Source organism: Cololabis saira, chromosome 21 (genome assembly GCF_033807715.1).
Source record: "Cololabis saira isolate AMF1-May2022 chromosome 21, fColSai1.1, whole genome shotgun sequence".
Lineage (NCBI taxonomy): Eukaryota > Metazoa > Chordata > Actinopteri > Beloniformes > Belonidae > Cololabis > Cololabis saira.
The window spans coordinates 26,698,213-26,723,855 of NC_084607.1; the positions used below are offsets into that span (position 1 = coordinate 26,698,213).

The following is a 25,643-nucleotide window of genomic DNA, read 5'->3' on the forward strand; positions in this document are numbered from 1 at the left end:
CAGACAGGTGTGTTTTCATGTGAGTGGGGGTACTGTGGTATGGCGGTGGAGAAGAGCGGTTTCATGCTGATAGATGGTGGTGTACAGGGCTGTGTTGCAGGAGCATGTGCATATCCATTCAATTTGTGCAAGAAAGCGGATTGGGACTGCAGGTCCCGTTGCATGCTATGGAACATGTTGCCCAACACCGACATTTGTTTAGTCCACTCCTGTCTGTCGGCCTCCTGTGCATGTTGTTACTATGATTAGCTATTTCATTAAAACAGAAAACAAAACAACCTCCTGGTTGCACTCAGGTTATATATATACATACTGTATATATATATACCCGACCTAGGACCCACCATTCTGTGTCATTCTGTTTTCATTAGGCCTGACCTGCGATTAAGTACTGTATAACCTCGGGGGCAAGTTATTTGCGGGGCCAGCTCAGCACGGGGCCTGGCAGTTAATGTCAAAAGAACCGACAACACACAAGAATCAGGTATCCGCCGATGTCGAAGCGGCTAAAGTTAACTGTGGCTACCAGCTCCTTTAGCAGATCCCCACCAAACTTTTACAACAGAATATCCAGTTTCACACGTTGATTCGATGGCAAAATAAAAAAATGAAAGCTGCATTTTTAGATATGACTATGACTTTTAATTCATTGGGTTTTATTAATCAATGTATTTATTTAAATTTTAAATAAGTCTCACGTCCGAACACTTTTCTGTAGAGTCACTTTACGCCACAATTACGCCACTCATTTTCCTGTAGGTCAGCTTTGGTTATTGATTACCAATAACTCGTTAACAGGAAAAACATTGGTTAGCTTCAGGGCATCTACAAAGAAGTCCATCTTCTATTTAGACACAGATGTTTTCAAGGTGTTTGTACAACATAAAGACATAATCCCAGTTAAAAGCACAAAAGTCCGTCATAACCCTTGTTGAAGAAGTGAGAACACAGTCAGGACCGGCCTAATAAGTGTTCCAAATATCCACTGAAGTGCTTGAAGAGGAAAACACCAGTGTGAGATGTTACAGACAAAAAACTGTGATCAAGAACTGAAACCTATCAATTTGCTTACCATCCCTGAGGTTATGGCTACTCTTCCTCAAGCCTTAGTCCTCTTCCAGAGACCTGGGAGCTTGAAGGTTCAACTGAGCTCTTCTGGATAGAGATCTCTGATGCTTCTCCTGGAGCCATTTGGGGGCTAACGACCCTGAGAGTTCCCATTACCACTACTGCTTTCATAAAGGTATTTAATCTTTCTACTTCTGGTGTTCCCTTTTCTTTCTTCTTACAACACGGCAATGTCTGGTTCTTTAGCAATCTTTCTTATAAGTCTGGATTTGGAAATCCCAAAGGATATTTGCTCTTGTGGTCTGTACCACCTTTGGAGGTATCTCCCATTCTGACTTTGGGACTTCCAACGTATATTTGACAGAGATGTTCTAAAACATTATTCCAGCTACTTGGTTCTGGGGTTCCCATAGACCGTAAAAAGAAGTGTAAAGCCCCTCTGGGATGTCACCCATAGGCTTTTGAAGATTGGTTTTGAAGGCTATCTTTGGACCAGTGGAGGGAAGCCATTTGGCCGGAGCTGACTCCACCAAAATGAGCAAACAGGGTGGACAAACACACCTAGAACATGCCTGTTTGACTTAAGATACTACAAGATAGCTTTTTTTAGCTTAGCATGCTGACATATAACACTTACAAATCCTACCTTACTTTATTCTGATCAAAACTGTCCATTGATTGTCGGTTTTGGCTACCAACGTGGCCTCCAGCCACTAGTTTGGCTGCTGGCCAAAGGCCAGTCAGCAGAAGTCGCACCCAGCCAACAGTGACACTTGGCCACCAGCCGCACTTGGTCAAGCTAATAACCAAAGTCTGCTTGCTGGCGTTAGCCATATCACCTTTAAAATATTAATGAGTGTGGTCTCTTTATTTGCAGGTCACGTGTGAAGTTCTAAGTAGCTAAAGTCATCACAGCTAAACGTCTGGTACCTTAGATTGCAATGTAGCTGTCACTCAAAAAAGGAAGAAACTTAAATTAATCCAAAACATGTCCATAATTATGCACAAATTGGTGGCCGTAAAATTGTTAAATTTAATATTGACTCGGTTCTGGAGCCAACCCCTATTGGTCATTTAAGGAACTGTATGAATGACATTTCTGTATTGGTGTCAGATTATAAAACCACATTTACTCCTTTTCCACCAAACCAGTTCCAGGGCTGGTTCTGGGACAGTGCTGAGTTTGGAACGGGGCTTTCTGTCTCCACGGACAAAAAACTGGGTCCAGGCCAGAAAAAACGGTTCCAAGGTAGCACCAACTCTTTGCTGGGCTAGAGGAAAGAACCGCTTACGTGAGCGGAGGGGGCAGAGTTATTAAGACCAACGGCAATAGCAAGACTGCGAGACAGTGACATTTTCAAATAAGCGACAAATTAATATGGATGCAGCAAAGCAGCAGTGGTTTGTGGAGGAGACAAGCTGTCTTTTAGCGATATGGTCCATGGAGGGTGCTACGCAGACCATGTCCGTATCAGAGCAAATACGTAGTTGTTGCTTCCTATTTTTGCGCCAATGCAAACGCAACAACGTAAGTGACGTTTTCAGTGATGTGGCTCCCCTTAGCACACGAGCAATGAAAAAGCGAACCATTTCTCAGCTCAGTTTCTCAGCACTGGCCCAGAACCAGCCCTGGAACCGGTTTGGTGGAAAAGGGGTAATTGAGCCCCTTTGGGGTTCCATGTAGGTTTTACCTGCCTGTATTTTACACCCAGCTGTTACATGCTGAATCGTCTCAGAGCCACATTCTACACGCGGCGTCTGGTGTCTTAGACCACAAATTTAATGCTTTGCCTCAGACCAGCCTTTTTTTTCCACTGATATGACTTCTCAATGGAGTGACTCCTTCAATCTGCTGGTACAACGTGGCATGTATTAGTCCTTTTATGATAGTTCCTTAATTTTTTCTTCCTCCTCAATGAGTTTCTGTTACCTAAGATGTTCAGTTAGCAGTTCACTGCTGGAGACCATCTTCTTGATGTATAAAAGTAAACTGAGTTGACTTGAAAGCTCCCGAAGAGAGGCTCCAAGAGACATTCACGACCCTGAATAGGAAGAAGCAGGTATGGATAATGGATGGATGGACGAAGTGGTCGCTGATCACTGCTGTAGCTGTGTTAATGCACTCATCTTCGTCTGGATTGCACTTTTCTGAGTGCTGCTTGCTATAGGCAAGAGTCCCAGTGTATGTGGAGGTCAGAACTATCCAGGAAGTCTGTAGAGAAAACACTAAGAGGGGTTTGGGAGCCAAGTGGACCCAGTGTGGGAGTTTCTTCATCCTTGTCTCTCTCCATGGTGAGGTCCAACCAGTCTGCAATGTCTAACATTTGCTGCCCCTCTCCTGCCATTTCAAAGGTATCCATGGGAAACATAGGGTCGTCCAGGATGCTGGGAGTGCACAGCAATTGACTGTGGAGGTCATCGATCAACGTTAACAGGCCACCAGGCTCCACCCCCAGAAGAGGCTTTCCAGTGGTGCTTTCCAAAAAGTCCTCCAGGCGTCCATTTAAAGAGTGACTGAGATGCGGTGGTTTCTCTTTTGTGGTGTCAGCACAAGCTCGCAGCTCAGACTGCGGGGAGGGGACAGGTTCTGGGGTGTTGCAACTAGGAGGGATGGGGGGAGACAGCAACAGATGGAGCGGAGAGGAAGGAAGAGAAGAAACTGAGTTGTCTGGTTGGAGTTGGTCCTGAGAGGGTTCTGAAGCAGGTGTGAAGGTGTTGGACATTCCTGAGAAAAAAATTCAAAAAACACAGAACACTTACTTGTGAAAAAAACTTTTATCAAAGTTTTTCAAGAAGTAATTGAAGTTTTATTATTGAGTCAACAATAGCACAGTTGCTGCGTCTACCTTTATCCTGCAAGATGTTATCAATGAAATCCTCTTCATTCTCTTTATCCTGATGACAGACACATAAAACAAGATGTCAGACGTCAAAACGGTCTGAAAGGTTCACATAACCCACGAAATGGCGGACGTATGTGAGCAACCATGATGTACAGAGAATACTACGGTAAAACCAAAATAAGAAAGTCAAATAAGAACATTCAAATTGTCTTGCAGCATAATGAACCAGCTCATTTTTAAAAGAATATTAGGCATAAAACACATCTCACTTTGTCAGGCGGTGAAGCTGTTGTCTTCTCAGAAACTGGAGACAGAGGACTCAACAAGGCAGCGAGACCATGGGTAATCTAAATGATGAGAGAAATGAAAATCTACCATGTTCCTTTATGAAAAAAAACTTGCAAGATCATGCATTTGACTGTTGGAGTGCTTACAGTTTGAGAATAAGGTGAGATGTTTTTCATCCAGTAAGCTGACCCCTGGTCCTTGAAGAACAGCTGCAGACCGGGTGGGGCCGACAGACAACCAGGTAGTTCCTGCTGCGGTGGCTCCACAGATACCTGAAGTGCTCCATTCTGTGTCTTCAAGGAGATAAAGTACAATATCATTCAGCTGGGAGACTTGGACAATTCTTTTACTTTGTTCAATGAGATTTTCAGCAACTTTCAGACCAGTTTAGAGTAAACATCCAAGATAAACCTTTTAACTACACATTACCATTCATTCACTGATGACGACCAATCGGATGATCAGAAAAAGTTGTATGAAAAAAACAAGATGCGTGTGAAGCCAGTGAAGTCTTTCAGTTACTTTGTCACAATGTTTCTGCAAACATGTGTCAAACAGTCCGGTATTGTTCCAGCTGCATTTTTCATGTAAAAAAATCCCTCCTCTCTCTGTTGGGTCGGGAAACAGAGGTCAGGATTACAAGCATGGAAGACTGATTGTTGCGACCACAGTAAACATTTTATAGCTTAATGCTCCGTCCCAGATGCCTCCGAGTCCAAAGATGTCAAAACTGCCTCTAGACAAGGTTAGTATATGGACTTTTCTTTGCCTAAATAAAATTTCAAGTGGCACTTATGAATGTAACTCCATATTTTAGTGCTTGAAAAAGGCTTCTAAAATAATTATATGTAGTCAGTCAACTGTTGATAAATGCCTTTTGAAAGATCACAGCTTCTACCCTCATGCCTTCACCCTGACAGCATGCACTGTAAAGAAAAAGAAATCCCTTCAGATTTCTCTTTGTTGAACAATGTTTTTAAATATTTTAATAATTGTTTGGGATATTTATTGAAAACGGCTCTCATGGATTTTTAACAAAGAATCATTATTACCTGTTTAAAATAACATTGGCCTCACACCAACTTCTTTTTAAATGTCTTACAAATAAAATAAATTGCAATAAAAAGTGAAGTATAATACCAAATTACAGGAAGGTGATGAGAAAAAAAGACATGAATTATCTTGGATCTGTACCATCTAGAAATAGAAGTCAAAGTAAATAGTTGTATCATTTTAATAATAATAATAATACAGCCTGATATTCATCATCATCATCATCATCATCATCATCATCATCATCATCATCATCATCATCATCATCATCACCATCATCATGAGCCAATTTACAGCATTTTGATTAAACTCAAATTTATTGCAGAGCATCAGTCTGTGTTTGCTGTGGTTTAAAAGGTTCTCGTCTAATTTAGATTTGTCAACAGGAACTTTATCCAGGATATTCCAGATCTGGAAATATCATACATTTCGCAATTTTAAGATAAGTAACACCATCCTGAGTATCTTAGAAGTTGTGAAGAAAGAAGGAAAGGTTGCATCCCATAAGGTATCTATAACAAGGGCATTATACTCTCAAGAACAAGTGCCCGGTACACCTAAACTCTACGGGAGATAAACCTCCCGTAGACCTGACTAACCTCCCGTTAGTCAGGGTGAGCTGGACTCTTTATTCCTCACCTGTTAATACCATGAGAATGACAGTGACAGAGGATGTCATTGGTGTAATTAGCAAAGTAACGATAACATCATCAGGGTGCTGTCAGTCATTTATCATTGTCCTGAACAGCGTACATCATTAATTTCCACAGGAATGGGATTCACAGGAGCAGTTCTCTTGGTCTCCTGTGTTTCTGTGGAGCATTAACAGGCTGCTCTGTTACTATAACACAGACAGAAAAAGAGACTCTGGGGCTCTATGGTTTAGCAGAAAAATGCAATGTAACACTGGGGTTTATATAAAAAATGGTAGGCTACGCTATGAATATTGAAAACATGTCTCCCTCCCTCAGTGGACGACTTCACCTGAACTTAGTGCCTCCATTTGGGGGAATCAGTTAACATCTTTCCTTTAAATAGTTTATGTATTCAATAAATTGCTGTCTTCTAATACAGCACTCTGTTACTGTTACAAAGCTAAATATGCAGTATATGACAATGAATTACTGTAGGAGCTGTGCATAATTTCCCTCTTGTTTTAAAACACTAATGCTACTAAAGCCATTTTAAGTGGGCTGCATAGTCGGATTTATTAGCCTTTATCAGAACCTCACCTTTGGTTTTAGCTGTTTCAAAAATCCCACATTCATCTGCTGTTTGGTCCCACTGTCTGCCCTGGAAACCTGAACAGAGCGTTGACCCGGGAGTTTGGCTGGCACAGACTGGACCCGCTACGGGAAAAACAAGTCAAACAGTTAGAAATGTTTTTTTTAATTAAAATGAAGTGATTGAAAAGCTAAGAAAAGTCCTATCACTTTGCATCAGGCCAATAAAGACAAAGTTTTTGTTCATCTTCTTGGTTTATCATCTACACCACTGAGCTGACAGTTGTCGCCGCTTGCAGCTGCAGTAACAGACGGCATCTGAAAAGACCAGTCTGACTGCTGTGATCATCTGCAGATCCGAGTGTAGCTTTCCCTCTGGGAGAGTCACTGACTTTATCTTGATGCTTCCTTGTGGCCGAGTACTGATAAAGGATTCATTTCCTACATCTATAACCATGTCAGTTGGCTGATGACAGAAAAACCCACAATGGTCTTTCTTTAATATGAGGGCACCAACACATTTGTCCACACGAGCATACATTTATAAAACTGCATGCTCGGTCAAATTAAACCCCATAAATTTCTCAGTACACAAATCGTCATGGGCATGAACACACGGTCATGAGTAAACATCAGCACCCCCATGATTTAATGGCTTGTGGCTCCACCTATAACAGCAATAACTGAAAATATTTAAATCCTGTATGCAGAGCCGTCTTTGAGAGATTTGTGAGGCCCTGTGCGAAATGGTCGGGGGGGGCGTGAGCGTAGCGAGCGTGCGCGAAATTTTGGGGTTTTTCGGGTCGGATCGGGTGTCTATATGCACAATTTTAACTCTCCAATTAGCAAAATACTGGATATCTTCCCCTGCCTCATCATCTGGGCTTGCCTCGACGCGGGGCCCCACGGCTGCTTGAGACCCGGTCGGATCGGTGATTTTTGTAACAAATGTATCAAACGAGCCTTTCAGAGAGGCATTAAACTCTTCTTTTCTTTAGTTTTTTTTCTTTTTTCATCCCCTGATGGAAATTTCCTGAATCTGTCTCGTTCTCTCTACATTGTGTGACAGTTTGTTCCAACTCCACCCGTCTGGATCAGAGCAGCTTGTGTCTGCGCTTGGTCTGATCAGTTGTATTGAACAACCGACACGCGCATCATTGCACCTATATTTATGGATATGCACAGACTAGTACACATTTAGGTCTGTAATGTAACGTGACTGTTGATATTTATAAGAGAAAAAACTAAAAAAAACTAAAAAAAAAAAAAAAACGCCCATAGGGCGAGGCCCCTTGGGGCGCGAGGCCCCGTGCGGTCCCACGGTTCGCACACCCCTTGCGGCGGCCCATCACAGCCTTTCAATTGGGTTTCATTTTCGCAAATAATAATCTTTCTTATTTTAGAACTTCTTATTTTGAACTCCAAATTGTTTGTAAATGATTGTACACTGTAACTGAATCGAAGTTTATATAATTAATACATAATCTGTAACTAAGAATTTAGAAGAAGATCTGCCTATGAAATAATAGTTTCCAGACTGATATGTTGCAAAAATTTAGTGTTTAGAATCTACTGTCTTGGACCATTGCTTATGTCCTTCCCTCTTGGCATTGTATTAATATAAATCTGAGAGCTCCAGACCAGCAACCTATCATAGCGTCTGCTTTTATAGAGATCTGCAAATCTGATAATGACCAAAAACATCCAGGAATGATGCTTAGCAGCACCTGGCTGCAGCCAACCCTCTTAAATCCCATAGAGGCAAGAAGGGGCACTTAGTATTGCCAACATTTATTTTCTTTTTGGCTTAATTTTTTTTCTTAAATATATGCTCATCTGACATTGTATTACACCGAGACCCACTACAGATGACAGATCAGATGAAAGGAAAGTTATGACTTGTATTAGGTTTTTACACGAGAAACATTCAATCTGGTGGTACTAGATTGTGTACACAAATGTATATTTTCAACCATAAGCAAGGAGTTCATGTACCTGTAATGTAATGTGACTTGCCGCATTTCCCTCTGAGGTGTCAGTTCTTTGGCCCCCATTATCCTGATTGGTCAGTGAAATTAGAAAGTGGTTGCCGTTGGTGTCGCTGACTAGAGTTGGGATGGACTCGCTCTTTAGATGATCCAGCGTGAAGGAGGGAGCAGAACCAGACTGCTTGCTAAGGTTTGTTTGAGGTGCCTGTACGAAAAAGAAGGAATATATTACATGTTTTGATTTTTTTGTAAGATTTCCTATATTTCCTTAATACCTGATGTATCATATTTGACACATACATTTCTGCAGCCTCTGCATCATCCCCATAAACAAAACAGGAACAAAAAAAAAACTAAAAGTTATAAAACGTAAAGAGAAAGGGGAAATAACTAAATGTAGGCCTATTTATGGAGATTTAAAAAAATATATAGAAACTAAATTGTTAATATAAACATTTCAAATCACTCCAAACGTTTCTTTAATGTCAAAGTTTATCCCTCCTGGCAAAGCTGGGGGAAGAGTCAGATTTTAGAGCATTCTTGCTCCCATATTGTCTGTCTTTCAGGCTTTGCCCACACATTTGCTATAGGACAGGCTTTGTGATAGCTGTTTTGAGTCAAGCTTCCCTCTTGTCTCTTGTCTTTCAAACACGATAATGACAATTATGACCAAACACAACAATTTTATTCTCATGTGACCACAGAACATCTGTGTAAACTTGTGCAGCTGGAAACTGTAATCTGGCTTTTTTAAGGTGGTTTTGGAGCAGCGGCCTTCCCTCTCTGCTTGGCCTTTAAGCTTGTGTTGGTACAGAAAGGTACAGCAAGGGCTTCATTTGCATAACTCACACCAAATCATCTTATGAGCCAAAAGTCATTTACTTCCTGAGAAGTAAGGTGTGTCCCCCTGCTGTTTATACTTTTACATTATTGCTCGGAGAGATTAACGTGGGACCTTTAGGCCTCTGGAAACCCAAACCAGACCTGAATGTTCACAAATCTCTTCCTGAAAATTATATTCAGAAATCTCAACTGACATAAACGTGGAAAGACTTCATCCATTTTACAGTCAGAAAAAACTAATTGAAGTATTTTTGTAAACAGAATACAGAGTTCTTAGCACAACTGTAAAAGCCATTCCTGCTGCATTTACCTGGTTCTGCTTCAAGTGTATTTGGATTTGTTGCCGTTGGTTGGACTGTAGCTGCCGCTGCTCGGGCTGCTGATTCTGTGGCTTTGGCACAATTGTTTGCTTCACTTGCAGTGGACGTTCAGGCTGCTGACGCTGTTGTTGTTTGGGCTGCAGCTTTTGAGTCTTCTTCTGTTTCACCTGACAGAGTTCCTGCTGAGCGTCTGCTACCTGAATGTGGCTCTGAAACATTTGCTGCTTCTGCAGGACTTTCTGCAAGGCCTGCTGCTGAGCCCTCTGCAGAGCCGACTGCTGGGGAGAAACGCTTTTTCGTCTTTTCTGGTCCGGCTTGGGCTGCAAATGCGTTTTGTCCGGCACCTTCTGGGTCTGAACCGAAGACGGCTGCGGTCCGAGACCGCCCGCATCTGCAATCTGCACTGATGCTTCAGTTCCAGTTATGTCGGCCTCAACAGCTTCCTGTTTGACGGTTACCTTGGAAACATCTGCCCCACATGGAAAAGACAATAACTGAGGGGGAAGTGATGTATGGATACTCGACAAAGCAGCACCAGAATTATCAGGAGGTTCTTCTTTCACTCTGAGAAGAACCAGCTGCTCTGGATCTTCTCTGTTCCCGTTCTCCAGCTGCATCTTCAGGGCCTCAACCAGCTGCTGCTTCTGCCTCAGCATCCTGGTAAGCTCTGCAATCTGCTTATCTTTCTCCCACAGCATTCTGTCCTTGTCCACAGTCAGAGGAGGAGCTGCAGGTGTGGCGGTGGCCACAGCCGAAGAAGTCCTGCGGGCTTTCTGGATAGAGGCAGACTTTAAGGATAACTGACAAGGTGCCGCAGTGAAGCATGTGCGCTCCTCTTTAATGTTAGCCGGGAGGTGAGCTGCTGAAGATGGCTGGAGGCTGAGCTCGGCGAGAGGAGAGCTCATCTAGAGAGAAAAAAAGAGACGATTTTGAATACCATTTGAGTTGTTGATAGAATTTTTGTTTGTAGATGTGAGCAAAATATATATTTTGGCTGGACCCAATAAATTAACCTGAACTTATTTCTTAAAGTAAGATTCTTTAGAAATCCTTTTTAAAAATACCGGGACAGTTCATGCATCAACCCCGGGAGTAAAAAACACCTCTAGTGGCCTCTCTGAAGAGGCGGTATGAGTACAGCTATCAGCAAACTCTGGTGCGTTTCAGTTATGGTGTTAGAGCTCTGCGGCCTCAGTCCGACCCATACGGGGTCACGTTTTTTATTAGGGCCCGAGCACTGACAGTGCGAAGGCCCTATTGTATTTGTAGGAATTGTTCTCGTTTTTATTTTTCCGACGAAATGAGGGCCTTTTTGCCCCCCTAAACGTGCCCCAAAAGTCACCAAATTTTGCACGCAAGCCAGGCCTGGTGATAAATTTGATATTTCATGGTTTGCATTAATGGGCGTGTCCTAATGGCTCAACAGCGCCCCCTAGAAAACTTTGTGCCTCAAGCCCCACAATACGGTTTGACGTACATGCACGAAAATCGGTACACACCTGTATCATGTCGCAACTTAAAGAAAAGTCTCTTGGCGCCATGGCCAAAACCAAACAGTAAGTTGGCCATTTTGAATTAATCGTGTCATTTTGGTGCAATTTATGACATTTCTTCGGCCGTTAATACGGCCCGAACCGTAACGTGCACCCAGGTGTGTTATACATCAAAATGTGCGTCTCCATCCTGCGACGATGCGCATTACTTTTCTCAGTCAAAAGCGTTACCGTGGTGATGCTAGACGCCAAAAAGCGCGCCCCCCCTTCATCTGATTGGTCCATATTTGATAGTTCCTACTTTCTGCCATAACTTTTGAATGGTTTGACATAAAGAGTCATCGGACTTAGTTTTGAGTCCTGACTTTTATTGGTGAAAATTGCACGCGCGATGGCCCGTTCATTGCTGCTTGCAGCTTTAATTTTTTTTATTTTTATATTTTCGATCACAACAAGAGGGGTATACTGTACATACATAGAACACAAACCCCCACATCTCAACTTCCAATAAAAAATTAAGTCAGTCAAAGTTCATACACAACAAGACATATTTCATAGTGCTATAATCATGCCAAATATTCAAACCAAAAATTCTACTCATTGCACTAATTGAAAATACCAGATAGTACTACCATATCAATGACTCTGAAATAATAATTAAAAAGTTAAATAGTCTTCCTACCATACTTCACGATGAAGAGGACTTATAAAAAAAAAAGTAGGAAACACTTCATGTCATAATTTCCTATCTTAAGTTGGGGCTGGTCCGTTAAAGAACCAAAATGATATCCAAACATATACCCTCAAAACAAAACCTAACAAAACAAACGGACATAAACGGTAGGAAACCCCCACTACGGGGTCACGTTTGAGCTAAGAAGCTTCTTCAGTCAGCAGAGCAGGGCATTATAAGTTGTGATGGACTGCAAAAATAAATATGTCAAAAGAAAGTAACGTTAGAAAGTTTCTGCTTCAGTCACAAACTGTATAATTTGCCAAGAGTGGTACGAACAAACGATGGCGCGCAGCAGGGACAAAAATGCAGTTACTGTGTACTCTTAGGTCTTAGCTTCAGGATGGTTCTCAAGGAAACAATACACTACACTCAGACTGATGTTATTGAATGGCAACACTGGCCGTTGCCACGTGAGGCAGCGTTTGGGTAAGAGTGAAAATACCTGAATGAACACCAGCTGAACTAACTGAAAACTGAAACAATGTAATGTGGTGAACATTGAGGCTGCACTCTAATGACGCTTTTCCACTAGTACCTACTCGCCTCGCCTTAACTTGGTTTCGGCACTTTTCCACTAGGGGTCTAACGTGCCGAGTAGATACTTTTCTGTAACTACTCAGCTGAGGTTCTAAGCGGCTGACTCGGCTGTATCTGACCTCATCACACTACAGGCCACCGATTGGTCGGGGGGTTGGAGTCAGACGTCTGAGTCAGGATGTGACATCAGCTGACTCTGACGGCGGATTCTTGTTCATTTTATTCGACAGGCAATGGCAGCTCAAAAGTTTGTTTGGTGATCCAACTCTGAGGTGCAGATGTTCATAAACCTGGTGGCTGAGGAGAGAATTAAAAAGGGATCTAGACGGGCGATAAGGAACGACCAGATCTACCAGGAGCTCTGTTACTTCATAGCTGCCCACGGCTCCCAACGGACTTTTCAGCAGCGCCGAGACGAACTAAAAAAGAATAAAAAGCGGTGCTTGAAGCTTCTCTCACTCTCATTCTTTTACTTGATATCAAAAACAAGCCACAGTGAGTCCCAAGGACCAAGTCTGGTGCAGAAAGAAGCTAAGAAATGAGTTGAAACTTTCTGGTGTCTCCTAAAAACTTTAAAAGTACATATTTTCCAAAACTTCGTCATTAAAAGTCTATTATATTCTACTCTATTATATTCTGCCCTAAAAAAGAGAAAAAGGGATTTTTCTTCTTAAAACGCTTCTGTCGAGGACACGCATTGCATTGTTTTCAGTATTTAACTGGGAACCAGATTTCTGTTTCATTTCCTCCGGAAGAATGCGATTAGCTTTTTCTCTGCCTTCACCAGTACTGATTTGATTGATAGATTTGATGGATGGGATATGACAAAACTAGTGAAAGGAAGCACACAGCTCAGAGACGTTTCATCGCTCTGATTGGTTTAAGGTCCATCTAGAATTGCTTTAATTTAGAGCCAACAGATAAGAAAAAATAAAGTTACATTTTCACATCTCCCTCTTGATGCTGATGTGTCTTGATAAAAAATACTCCTTAGGGTACATTATAGCATGAAGACATTGACAAATCTTGACAGAAGTTCTGAAATAATTCACATATGTTTGAGTGCGTCTGCACATGAAGTTAGGTGTTGGGTTACAACAAAAAAACAAGAGTCTGACCAGTTCTTCTGACGGGTTGCCATGAAAGCTGGCATCTTTCGGGCTCAAAGCAGACGGTGAGTTGGACTGAGGGGTGAGAGGGTTGAGGTTGCTGCCACCTATCATGAGCTGCTGAGGAGTTGCTGCAGTTGGACTGAAACATCTGCCAGCATCTGCTGCACAGGAATAGAAGAAAATAGACTTTAGGGAGACGGAGCAGTGTAATTTATTTTTCAGCTCTTAATGTATAATTCATCCTTAGAAAGTCAATGGAGTAACTGACAGTTCCTGAATAAAAAAAACACCTACGACTAAAATACTATTCTCTTTCCTTTGACTGCTTGGATGTAATATATGAGCGTGCCTTGAATTATTCCACTGACCGTTAAGCGAAGATGTCTGAAACTGCTGTTGGCGTGTTGTGCTCGTGTTAGTGGTGGTGGTTAAGGCAGCTTTGGGGGATCTCCTTGCTGCCTCGGGCCCCGGCCCTGTGAGACCTCCTGCTGTCGGAGGGGAGGTAGTGCTGGCGCCTTGGCTCAGTTCCTGGTAGGTCCTCAGCCTCTCAATGAGGTCGTTTTTGGTGCCAGAGACGGGCAAGCTGCGAAGCTTCAGCTCACACTTAAGCTCTGCGACCTGACAGGAGGCAAAATAAAAGACAAATTGGCCTCGGCGGTGGAGACGGAGGAAAAGAAAATTGTATGAGATCAAAGGCAAAAAGGGAAGAGAAAACAAGTAGCCGGAATAATCTGTCACTGTCTCTTTTTAACAGCTCTGAGGTGCGGGGGCACTTTTTCTGTGACACAACTTTAACAACAGAAGATCTTTCACTTGGTTTAAGCTCTGCCAGCCTGCTGCTGTCGGACTGACCTTCATTCCATCCAGATTTGGATGCAGCGGCACTGCGTTGGTCCCACCTACAGGAGCAGAGCTCAGGCAGAGGTGGCTGCACTGGTTAGACAGGACCGTTGGAGGAGCAGCTACAGGGGAGCTGGGTGAGGAGGCGGTATTGGGGGAGGAAAAGGAGGACGTCTTCTGATCTCTGTTGGGAGAGAGTAAGTCAAACAAACCTTTCACATATGCTAACAGAACTCACGCTGCAAACTCCCCACTCACTTGGGTGGTGCAGGCAGGATGGTTGGGTACCTGTAGCTCTGCTGCTGCTGCTTCTGCTGCTGCTGCTGCTGCTGCTGCTGCTGCTGCTGCTGCTGCTGCTGCTGCTGCTGCTGCTGCTGCTGCTGCTGCTGCTGCTGCTGCTGCTGCTGCTGCTGCTGCTGCTGCTGCTGCTGCTGCTGCTGCTGCTGCTGCTGGCCCAGGATCTGGAGCTGCAGGTACAGCTGCTGCTGCTGGAGGATCTTGGTGTAGGATGAGTCCAGATGGGGAGGAGGCCCTGCATCTCCCTTCTGGTCAGGAGGAATGTACTGATGGTACTTTAACTTCTTTATCTGGAAAGTGATGCATTAACAACTTTAGGCTTTAACGACATTCTGTACACATGCCGAAAACAAATTTAAAAGAAAACTGTACCTTTGGTTTGTTGTCCCTGCTTTTCTTGTGTCTCTGGGAAAGGCGATCAGGATTTGGTTTTGGCTGGGATAATTCAAAGAAAAAAGTTGTTGATGTCTGTTTGCATGCAGTTTTTTGAAAATGTGTATTACATGCAACAGATGTCGTGTATGTCAAGCAGCAAATACGGTGACAAACAGCTGCGATGGATAAGGCCACGTTTACACATTTACAGAAACGGATATTTCCCCCTCTACGTTTTGAAAAATATCCTTGTTTACATGAACCCGCATAAATCCGCTGTTAAGGTGCAATGAGCATCCAAACCTGCAGGGGGCAGTGTAACGAGAAGCATAAAGCCATGCTGCCAATCAGAATCCTGGAAAAAAACTTCAACAAATGACACGTGTGAAGCCTGAATAATAGGGTTCCGCGTTAAATCGACGGCGTAGCCTACATGTACGTACGGTGCGCTTCGCCGCGTACTCTACGCCGTATGCTCTGTGTTGGTGTAACGCGGAACCATAAATCAGCCTTGACTGCCAGTTACTTCCAAGGCGGAACAAGAGTCTTTCGTTTGGAGTGACAGAGAAGTGGACTTACTTTTAAGTGTGACTTTATAATATAAAACAGGTAAAATACAAGAAAATATTGAAGGTGGCCAAAGAAATTGTAAACACAGGTTGCACACATGACGCTGGTGACGTTTCTGTTGCATAATGTGACGTTTTGAAGCCTAAATCTCCGTTTCCCTCCGTTTACAAGCAAACGTGAAAACAGAGTTTTTGAAAATCTCCACTTTGGCCGGAGTTTTCAGAAATTATGGTTTTTGGTGACTTTGTGTTTCGTTTTCGTGTAAACGAGCGGCCAAAACGCATGAAAACGCCACCGTTTTTGCTCCGTGTAAACGGAGCCTCAGTCTTTCTGTAGCAAAAATCCAGCTGATAGCTTCCCCTGCCTATACCGTTTGAGATTATAAAAAGGTCATAAAAATCAAACCCATTAGTGAAAAGAGTAATTCATAGACTGGAAACAATGTGGCTTAACAAGTGCTTCCTGTTATTTGCAACACTGAGCAGCCATTGTGCCAGTTAAACTGTCACTAGCACTAATGTCAATATTACCCCTAATTTTGCAGGGTTCTTATTGACATTGTAGCGTACTTCTGGTTTTCAGCCAGTTTAACAGTGAATAAGCTAAACCTTAATTGCATCAACACACTACAATCACATTCATGTCCAAACTAAACTCAAAGTCCTGGGGATCTAGTAAAACCATCTTGAACAAGGCAGGGTTAGCCACACGCTAACTGGCGGTGCAGTTGGCCCATCAGAGAGAAGCAGGAGCACAAACGAAGCAACTACTGGCAACTTTAGCGAATATGAACAGCAAGCATATTTTTTATATTTCCCAGACAAAAGAAATAGTTATTGATAAATGTCGCTTACTTTGATGAGAGGGTTTGCACCCATACTCTGGACGGATGGTGCTACCGTCCCGTTGGACAGCTTCAGAGAACCGGCGGCTCCAGAGATCGGTGTAAAAGTAAGAGTTGATGAAGGAACCTGATTTAGAGGATAATGGAGAATTTGTATGAGGAATGCAGACGTATCGTTCGAAGAGCGTGCTCATTAAAGTAGATCAAATAAACAGTATGCTTGTTTGCGATTCAACACTAATCTGCGTTGGTCCTGATAGACTGATAGACTGGTCATTATGGACATCAGCTGGTTGCATCTTTTTTTTCCGTAGATCAGTTTTTGAATCTTGGCCACAGAACTGGAAACTCCCATAGGGGCTAATTAAAATGTGCAACCAAACAATAATTTACTCTGCATACTCAATCTACCCCCAGCAAACACAAAATGTAATTTTTTGTTGTGACTGCGACAAAAGAATCCCATTTACTCTGACCTCTAGGTTTAGGCGGTGCGCAACACTGCCTCTTTGAGTGATCATACCTGAGTTGGAGATGGGATGATGCTCTGCGCCAGTTTCCCTGTTGGAGAGCACACGGGTTCTGAGCCCAGAGGACAATCCTGGTTTACCGGTTGCCCTGGAGACAGACTGTCATTACTGTGCTCATCGCATGATGAGTTCTCCCCTGATGCCTTTGGAAACTGTGTCTCTAAGTGGGAAAGGAGGGATTATGAGGAGTGGTGGAAGGGAAATAATTTATGTCCCGCTAAACATGAGAAACGGCTGCTGTTATCAGCCTCCTTGCATGCATTTGTATACATCACCTGCCTTTCATGTGTACATCCTCAAAATGAGATGCTAATTACTCAACTCTTATCGCTTGCGTTTACAGGTTCTCCTTTTAATTCGTTGGGTTTCTTTCAAATCGAGACCTAGCGCCCCCGGTAATTTGTTAATAGACTACAAATTAGCACCAGTGTTTTCCAGCCACCCACACACTCGTACTGGTTTTCATGTGACAGATGCCGTCTCTCTCTCTCTACACGGATAATACGATACTCTAAGTTCTGGAGGATCTTTCCTGTAACTTATGTGTTTACGTGATAGCTCCGACTGTTTGCCTGCAATTAAGAATATTCTCTTTTCAGGATAATTTTCCAGGCCAGAATTTAAAATGAATAGATGAGGGTTAACAAGTAATGCAAAGATATAGTCATCCCACAGTACAGCGCAGCAATATATCAAAGTCCAGATAATCTTTCCTTCAGGCGCACATATAAGCGTAACGTTATTATGCAGATACATGACTCTCCAGTGGGACTGAGGGAATATTAATGCCTGCAAGGATCCCCTGGACTGCTGGAGAGACCGTCTTTGTAACAGTTGTGTGTTATTAAGTTATCCTCTGCTATGGGGTGCAGAGGTTGGCTATGTAGAGCAGACTGTTGGTCATTAATTTGCCATCAGCAGGCGATGATGGAAGCGCAACATGGGGCTGATTTAATATCCTCTGATCCAATAATGGGATGACTTGCCCACTGCCGTGCTGTGTTTGTGCACGCATGTGTGCATGCTGTGACCCGTGTAGTTATATCTTTGCATGTCAACTGTGTAAATCTCAGAGCTTCCACAGAAAAGTGGCAGTAATGTAATAGTGTTTATTGTGTATCGGTGACAGAGATGGATAATCCAGCAGCATCACCTGTTATTGAATCTCTGAACTCTTCCAGCAGCGCATCAATCAAGTAACTGGCTTCTTTTCTTTTTTCTTACTCAGTTCTGACGCAGGACTGAGCACATTTAAAATGCGTTCTAAATATAAGTCTATGTACAAATCTGCTCTGACAGTACCATCCCCTGTTTATTTTGTTACTGCATGGAAAATTCAAAGACTGGGGCTCATTAAATCAGATTGATCAGCTTCATTAAGCGCTGCGATTCTCCTAATAAAAGGTTCTGTATTTTATTCACAGACACCGTGACTATTTAAAGCTGACAGCTGAAATGAAACTGATGTCTTCCCCAGTCGTCTGTCAAGCAGGGATGAGAGGCCATGAATGATTCACTGTACTCCACTTTAACCTTTCTAAACCCTCAGAGGGTGCAGTTTGAAGCATGACCACTGAGTCAGGGGGGCTTTGTGTGCCAGTTTGTGAATGTGTGTATTTGTTCATTGTAGAGTGAATGTGTCTGAATGTGTGTGAATGTGTGTGCACATGTGTGCGATGGGCACAGCTGAAGCATCTGACGGGCAGCGTCAGTGTGATGATAGCCAGAGGAGGGCACATCCTGTCAGGATATTAACCGTGTGGGTGTGCTGTGATACATTACAATGTTAGATTTATATTGCACTTCCCTTCTCCCCATTTATACAGGGCATATAACAAATAATCATGTTGTTTTTCATATAAATGCAGCTGTTGCGTCATTTAAATTTTACCATTTACTGGGCAAATGACTATATTGGGTAATTTCAGTAGCGAAATATATAAATACTCTTGTAGGTGTTGTAAAACCACTTAGCCCTCCACAGCTTTAGAGGGACCATCTAAAATGTGCAAAGTTCCTTTGTGCCGTTTTAAGTTTGACAGACTCTCGGTGGAAAAACAGGTAATTGTGTTTTGACTTCTTGCTGCCTGTTGAGGGCATCACTCATCAGGGTCCAAGCACATTCACAGCCATCACAACCCACGGCTTCATCCAGTTGCCGCTATAGCTCCAGTAAACAGGTGAAGCCTTCTAAAAATATGCCAAATTTCCAATTTGTAACTTCTTTATGGCCAACATTTTACAACATCTGCTATGCTTCCAGAGAGTCGCACAGTGAAAGTCATTATTTTTCTGATTTTGAATCATGACATCATAAGATACAGGTCAAACAGTGACATTGGAACACAACCATGAATTGTGTGCATCATTGAAACAGATGCTCCAATCCAAATCTTTTTCAAAACTTTTCATTAGCGTTGTCTTTAAATGAACTGTCTCAAAATGTATGAAAATTATCCTCATATTAATTGAAATTACTTTCACTTCCTGTTTAATGAAAACGACAAGACAAATTTGAAAGACAGAAATAGCACAAATGGGACTGATTGCTGATCTTCCAACAAATCAGAAGATTTATCATGCAGGCTAGCTGCATGGTTCTTGAGATGTCATGTATGCGCAGATTTTCTTGTTATAAAGCAAATTTGAAATTTTCTTTCAAAATGCCATTATGAATGAGCCTATTTTCATTAATATCGCACTTTAATATTCATAACGACTCTCTGAATGTGATTTTCTGTAAAGCAGATGTTTTGAAAAGTTATTCAGGTTGTACTTTAGGTTTTGTTTTCAGTTGAACATTTGTTCAAGGACAACACATTTCATATTTGTATCTTCAACAGATCATTAGCTGTTGGCAGGTGTGAGTCGTAACACTCCCTATGGATGAAATTTCTCTAAATGTGGCTTGCTTGCAAAGAATGTTGTACTGATGTTTTTGTAAGTTTGGATCATTAGATTAAATTTTATTGGACAAAAAGTACATTCAAGTCACACTCAGAACTGTTGAGTTGACTTTAACTTTAAAACAGGTCATCCAATCAAGATTCTTACAAGTTTCTATCGAGATAAGTTGAGAAATGTTGCCAAGTTTCATGAGAATACCATGAATGGCCTCAGTTTAGTGCATTTTACTTTCACTCTCAGTCTTTTCATAATGGTGGGGAAATCAGGCTGACAGAAATGGACATAGCTAGGTCATTTAAACCCAGGACCTTACAAGGAATCAAACCATAAAAGAAATACCAGATAGCCCATATTATTCTTGAGATATGTACCAAAATCCAAATGATCTTATTGCAGTGCCACCTAGAGGCCTGACAAATATGTACAGAGGGAAGTTTGCTATTTTGAATTTATGTACCAAGTTTCGTATCTATATGATTTTCCCACCCAACCACTGTGCTGCCCAGAAACAACATTTAAATACATCACAAGTACAGCTGAATATAGCAGAGGTCCAAAATCATTCAGGGAATGTCCTGGCTCACCTATGATGACCTGTTTAATGCTGGAGTGAACAGGTATGATGTTTTTGTGGATCAGCTCCATGGGCCCTGGCCGGTGGGCGATCTTATCGTTTAAATCCTCAGCGAGGCGAGCTCTCTTCAACTGCAGCTGCTTGGTCTGGAGAGATTGCTCTACTGCCGTGTCTAGGAACATGCATGGACCAAACGAGGAGGGTTTTCATGAAGGAGCAAGGGTGCTTGAGCGTTACTCACTGGTTCCAAAGAGATCCAGAGAAGCTATCACTATGTGTGCTTACCATCTAAGATGTGCATCCTGATCAATTCAGATCTCTCTGGACGACTCTTGATCTTCCTCTTGAGATAGTGTTCAGTCTGGAGGGAGACACATTTAAACCAATTATCCAGTCATATATTGTTAGGTGCATATCCCTTCTAGGCTGAAGACACAGTTGTCAGAACGATATAAGAGTTGAGATTACTGTCGTATTTATGTATTCATCATATATTAAAACACATCCAAACAGAAGTGTCGATTTATTGGGTTTGACTACTCTGCAGTCTCTCCATGTGCCTCATAACTGCAGATCACGGAGTGTGTACCTTTGCATTGCCCCTCACACTCCAATAAGAACATTCATCTCCTGTGCAGATGCCCTCATCTCCCCTCTCTTACTTCTCTACTCCAGCTTTACTGAATCACAGGATTATACCAGAGTTGTTTTAATGATGTCACGTGTTACAACGCCAGTCAAAGACGGAGAACGCCTGGGCTGGCTTTGACTGCGGTGACGGTTTTGAGGATGACACACTCACCCGTGCTCGTTCCAGGCTCCGTCTCTGCTCGTGGAGGGCAGCTGAACTTTTAAGTGCTTGAAGAAGAAAAAAGAGAGGGGATTATCATTACAATGTGTTTTCATGCTAGTGAGGAGAGCAAAATAGGTTTAAATGGCTCTTTGCTTCCACAGTCCAGTATAAATAGGTTTATTGATGGGGATGATTTTAGCTTGTTTATAACCAAAGCTTTTCCTGATTACCATATCACCATAGTAAATGCCTGCTCTCATTGTACAGGTTTATGTAATGTACTTGTGCACCATGACAGAACAAACTGCAGAATATCCAGGGTACTGGTCCCGGGAGGAGTGCTGGAAAAAGCAAAAGAAAAATAAAAAAAATCCCAGAGTCAAAATAGAAATCTAATGGGATGGAGCCTGAAGGCTTCAGCCAAAGAAGCGAAACCAAAGCAGATGAATTTCTGCAAACTGTTCAACTCTCACAAAGGACTTCAGCATGACTTCCTGTAGGTCTGCGATTATGCAAAAACCTTGAGGTTAGTAGCACTTCAGATCTTACACCATAAACAAAACTGTTATGAAATTAAATTGCTGAGTCAGCCGCTCTATATCAGTCCTGAATTAATTTTTTTTTTAACAATAATAGTTGAAAACATCTGGTTTGGAAGGAATGAAGGAAGATAAGGCAATATGCCAACAACCACAAACTATAAACTGAGTAATGACATCAATATTACATCCATTAAGGAACAATAGCTAATTCCTTTCATTTTATTACCTTTTTACTTTTTAGATGTGGATTTTTATGCAGATACACCTGTAAGTAAAGGTCAGATTGCAGTGTCCACTATTTCCTCCCCAAGCACATAAACTTCTCCAGTTTGAAGGGCTGGCACTACATGCTGCCCTTCTGGCCTGTAGGCATCAATGTAGCCGTAAAATGGAGAAATAAACAAAACTGAAATGACTTCAGCTCATGAATCTGCTGTTGGATCAGTGTGCCCCTTGTGTAATAGTCTGAAAACACACGCTGATGTAGTTACAAACATGCGGGTTAGCACGTTTAGCATTCCGCATCTTGTGTGTTGATTGAGGAGCTTCATTACGCTTTCTAGTTTGACACGATCCACAAATGCCAGAGCACATTGTTTCTCAAATGACCACTAGTGACTGGATGTAAAAGCTAATCAATCTACAATAACTTGCATGTTAAAACTTTTTCTGCAGAAAAAAAATGGTTTTGGTCTCCATAGACAGATTTCACATACCAATATGTTTTCATGTACCTCATTAGATAAATAATCTCACAAATGTCACAAATCTCTATGTAATTGGGGTGTCTTTCTGAGTGACAGCAGTCTATGGCATCAACAGCTAGCTGTCATCACTTTAGATAGTTGTAGCACTCAGCATTTTGAATTAATTTGACATCTTAGAGAGCATGATCACTCGTATTAAAAATATGTGGCTTGTTGTACTGACAATTACTACTATGTTATACTCACAGACTTGCTCTGAGGTTGCCTCTCTGAAGCCACCAAGTTTCTAGGATAGTTAAGTTTAGCCAAGAAGCCACGTCTTTCAGTTAGAGAGAAGAGTAGAGGGATAAAGGATAATTTATGTGCTGGTGACGGCAAGGTGACTCAGTCCACCTAGATCTCCCGCTTTCCCACCAAGGTGTTTTGAAATGACTAACTTTTAATTGGATAGGCAGGTTACAGCCCACATGCTATTGTTTGTACCCTAATGTCCCCAGTCAGAACCACCGGTACGCACACTGCTCTTGCAGGACTATATTTGGTTCTATTTGGGATCTCTATCTGGATATTTAAAGAGATATAAAGAATTTACAGTAGTACACACCATGTGTTATGGTGGCTAAAGAACACGATCATTAAAGATGTCAAATGTAATTTCATGAGCTGTTTTTGAAACTATTCCCCATGCTAACAGTGTGTACTGATTGTCTATTAGTGGCAAAATACCTGGATTATGTTCTACTAAAATATCCAACCCACAACTAAGCGGTCTATCCTGTAATGGAGGTGAGCCGCTAAAGTGGAAGCTGTCTGCAGCTGTCACCGCCCTGTGCTTGCTAGAAATAGAGGCTGGACACAGATGCTGTAGCACAATGGCTTTTATGGTAGCATAGTTGCACTTAACGATGACCGCCGCACTAGAACCAGTAAATACTGTATACTCTGCGCAGTAGGAATGGGCGATATTTTACTGTTCACAATATACCGTCAAAAAAATTCCTCACAATAAGAATTTGTCATCTCGTGGTAAAAATGATAAATTCCCGTTGATGACGTCTTTGTGTAAAGCTGATTTTTGGAAGGAAGGAAGGAAGGAAGGAAGGAAGGAAGGAAGGAAGGAAGGAAGGAAGGAAGGAAGGAAGGAAGGAGAGAGCAGGAGGAAAGAAGGAAGGAAGGAAGGAAGGAAGGAAGGAAGGAAGGAAGGAAGGAAGGAAGGAAGGAAGGAAGGAAGGAAGGAAGGAAGGAAGGAAGGAAGGAAGGAAGGAAGGAAGGAAGGAAGGAGAGAGCAGGAGGAAGGAAGGAAGGAAGGAAGGAAGGAAGGAAGGAAGGAAGGAAGGAAGGAAAGGGGAGAAGGAAGGGAGAAAACAAGGAAAGGAGGAAGAAAGAAAGAAAGAAAGAAAGAAAGAAAGAAAGAAAGAAAGAAAGAAAGAAAGAAAGAAAGAAAGAAAGAAAGAAAGAAAGAAAGAAAGAAAGAAAGAAAGAAAGAAAGAAAGAAGGATAAATTCCCGTTGATGACGTTTTTGTGTAACAAACATGGCGGATCTGAGAGCGAGATAGATTTATAGTTACAAAGGTGGAGTTGAATTGGTATTTTTTTTATCGTAATTTTTATCGTTATCGGGATAAATGCCAGAAATTATTGTGATACATTTTTTAGTCCATACCGCCCATCCCTACTGCGCAGCATAATATTTTGTAATCGGGCATAGTTGGAGTTTAACTTCACATCCAACTCACTGGCACTCACACTTCAGAAAATGTTTTGCTTTCCTAATACCTTCTGACTGTACGGTACAGACATAAACACACACACACATAGTGGTGACTGGATTAGCAAACCCAGAGCAAGACTGCAGGTACCTGCTCAAGCCTCAGTTCACGTCACTGAGCACTGTCACACTGCTGGTATACACTCACTCTTGAACACCCCAGAGACAACAGGCCTCTCAGACCTCTCACCCCTCTACGACGGGGGGGTGTGCAGCTTCCTTGAGGGCACATGAACGTGCCTGTCAGTCAGCTATACTGGAAATGAGTGGTGGGATCCAGGAAGGGATGGATGGATGAGCAGAGAGTTAGGATCTTAGAAGTAGAGCTGAAACTGAAAGGCAGAGGGATGAATATGAAGAAGATGAAGAAATGAAGAACAGACCAAGAGAAGATAAATGAGGAGAGGCAGCTGGAAGAAAAATGGACCAACAGAAGGGACTGAAGGGAAAATAAAGGAGGAGGAAGTAAAGAGCGTTACGATGAGGTCAGAGCGAAAAGATGCCATTATGTGCATGAGTGGCTGACCAACATTGCTGGTCTTTAAACTTTGAGGACGTTGAGCTGCATTGCTTCCTCTGGCATTGATGGGTTATTTTATGTTGAGTCCACTGCTGACTGGGGCTTTTCCTTTGTGGTTTCACTGAAATGCTCCTCTTTATTCTACTTTATTGCCCTACGACTCGGCTGATTAATCGCCTCTCTATTTGTAAACTTCACAGGCTGCACACAAAGACCAGACATCAGATGCTTCTCTGATGCCAGTGAGCTTGAACTTGAACCCGGACACATTCAGATTTATGTATTCATTAGAGTATCAACTGCAGAGCCAAAAACCTGTGAACCAACTGCAGCAGTAAAACTTGGTTTATCACTTTTAGCAGGTTGTGAACTTCCAGTGCATTTTTTGCGGTTAAAAACAACCCTAATGTACAACATGACATTCAGAAGTTGGAAACAAACCTCCACAGTCACCCACTCACCCCGTACAAGGTTCATGGTCTGGTACTAAGAAACACGAGGCCAAAAAGCATATCAACAAAAAGTGTCAGGCATCATCCAATGATGGAAATAGGCTTTAGATGACATGAATCAAGTGGGGGGGGGGGGTGGGGGGGGGGGTTTCCCTTGAAAAGGATATATGATGTCCGAACACAAAAGATAAAACTGAATTCAGAATTTTAAAAGTAAAACTAATTTTTTGACTCAGTGAGTTCTTACTGGTGATCCTTACACTGCTGCAACATGTGGACTCAGTTTTAAATTGTGCCATTGTTTGTACGATGTAGCAAATGCAAGCTTTCTTTTTATGACGTCTTACTTAGGCCGCTTGGAGCAGGAATTGCATTTGATCAGAGCTGACCTTTTCCCATTTCTCTTGTGTGCTGCAAGA

The 25,643-nt window shown here is 42.3% G+C and overlaps 1 protein-coding gene across 3 annotated transcripts in view; it reads right to left on the reverse strand.

Moving 5' to 3' along the window:
- Positions 1–2,617: 2,617 nt before the first annotated feature.
- Positions 2,618–25,643, reverse strand: part of LOC133421975 (myocardin-related transcription factor A-like) — a 39,903-nt gene continuing 16,877 nt past the window's right edge. Inside the window, exons 3-19 of one of the 3 annotated variants that reach the window (XM_061711802.1) lie at positions 21,244–21,299; positions 20,727–20,802; positions 20,452–20,613; positions 16,954–17,048; positions 16,441–16,557; positions 15,014–15,076; positions 14,603–14,931; positions 14,357–14,528; positions 13,873–14,122; positions 13,511–13,665; positions 9,617–10,531; positions 8,471–8,668; positions 6,485–6,601; positions 4,346–4,492; positions 4,181–4,258; positions 3,915–3,963; positions 2,618–3,793 (exon numbers count right to left, since the gene is read on the reverse strand). In XM_061711802.1, coding sequence (XP_061567786.1) covers positions 3,231–3,793; positions 3,915–3,963; positions 4,181–4,258; positions 4,346–4,492; positions 6,485–6,601; positions 8,471–8,668; positions 9,617–10,531; positions 13,511–13,665; positions 13,873–14,122; positions 14,357–14,528; positions 14,603–14,931; positions 15,014–15,076; positions 16,441–16,557; positions 16,954–17,048; positions 20,452–20,613; positions 20,727–20,802; positions 21,244–21,299 — 3,542 coding nt within the window. In that variant the 3' untranslated portion in view covers positions 2,618–3,230. Of the gene's footprint in view, positions 3,794–3,914; positions 3,964–4,180; positions 4,259–4,345; positions 4,493–6,484; positions 6,602–8,470; positions 8,669–9,616; positions 10,532–13,510; positions 13,666–13,872; positions 14,123–14,356; positions 14,529–14,602; positions 14,932–15,013; positions 15,077–16,440; positions 16,558–16,953; positions 17,121–20,451; positions 20,614–20,726; positions 20,803–21,243; positions 21,300–25,643 lie in introns of all 3 variants that reach the window. The other 2 variants (XM_061711801.1, XM_061711799.1) reach the window with 2 other exon arrangements.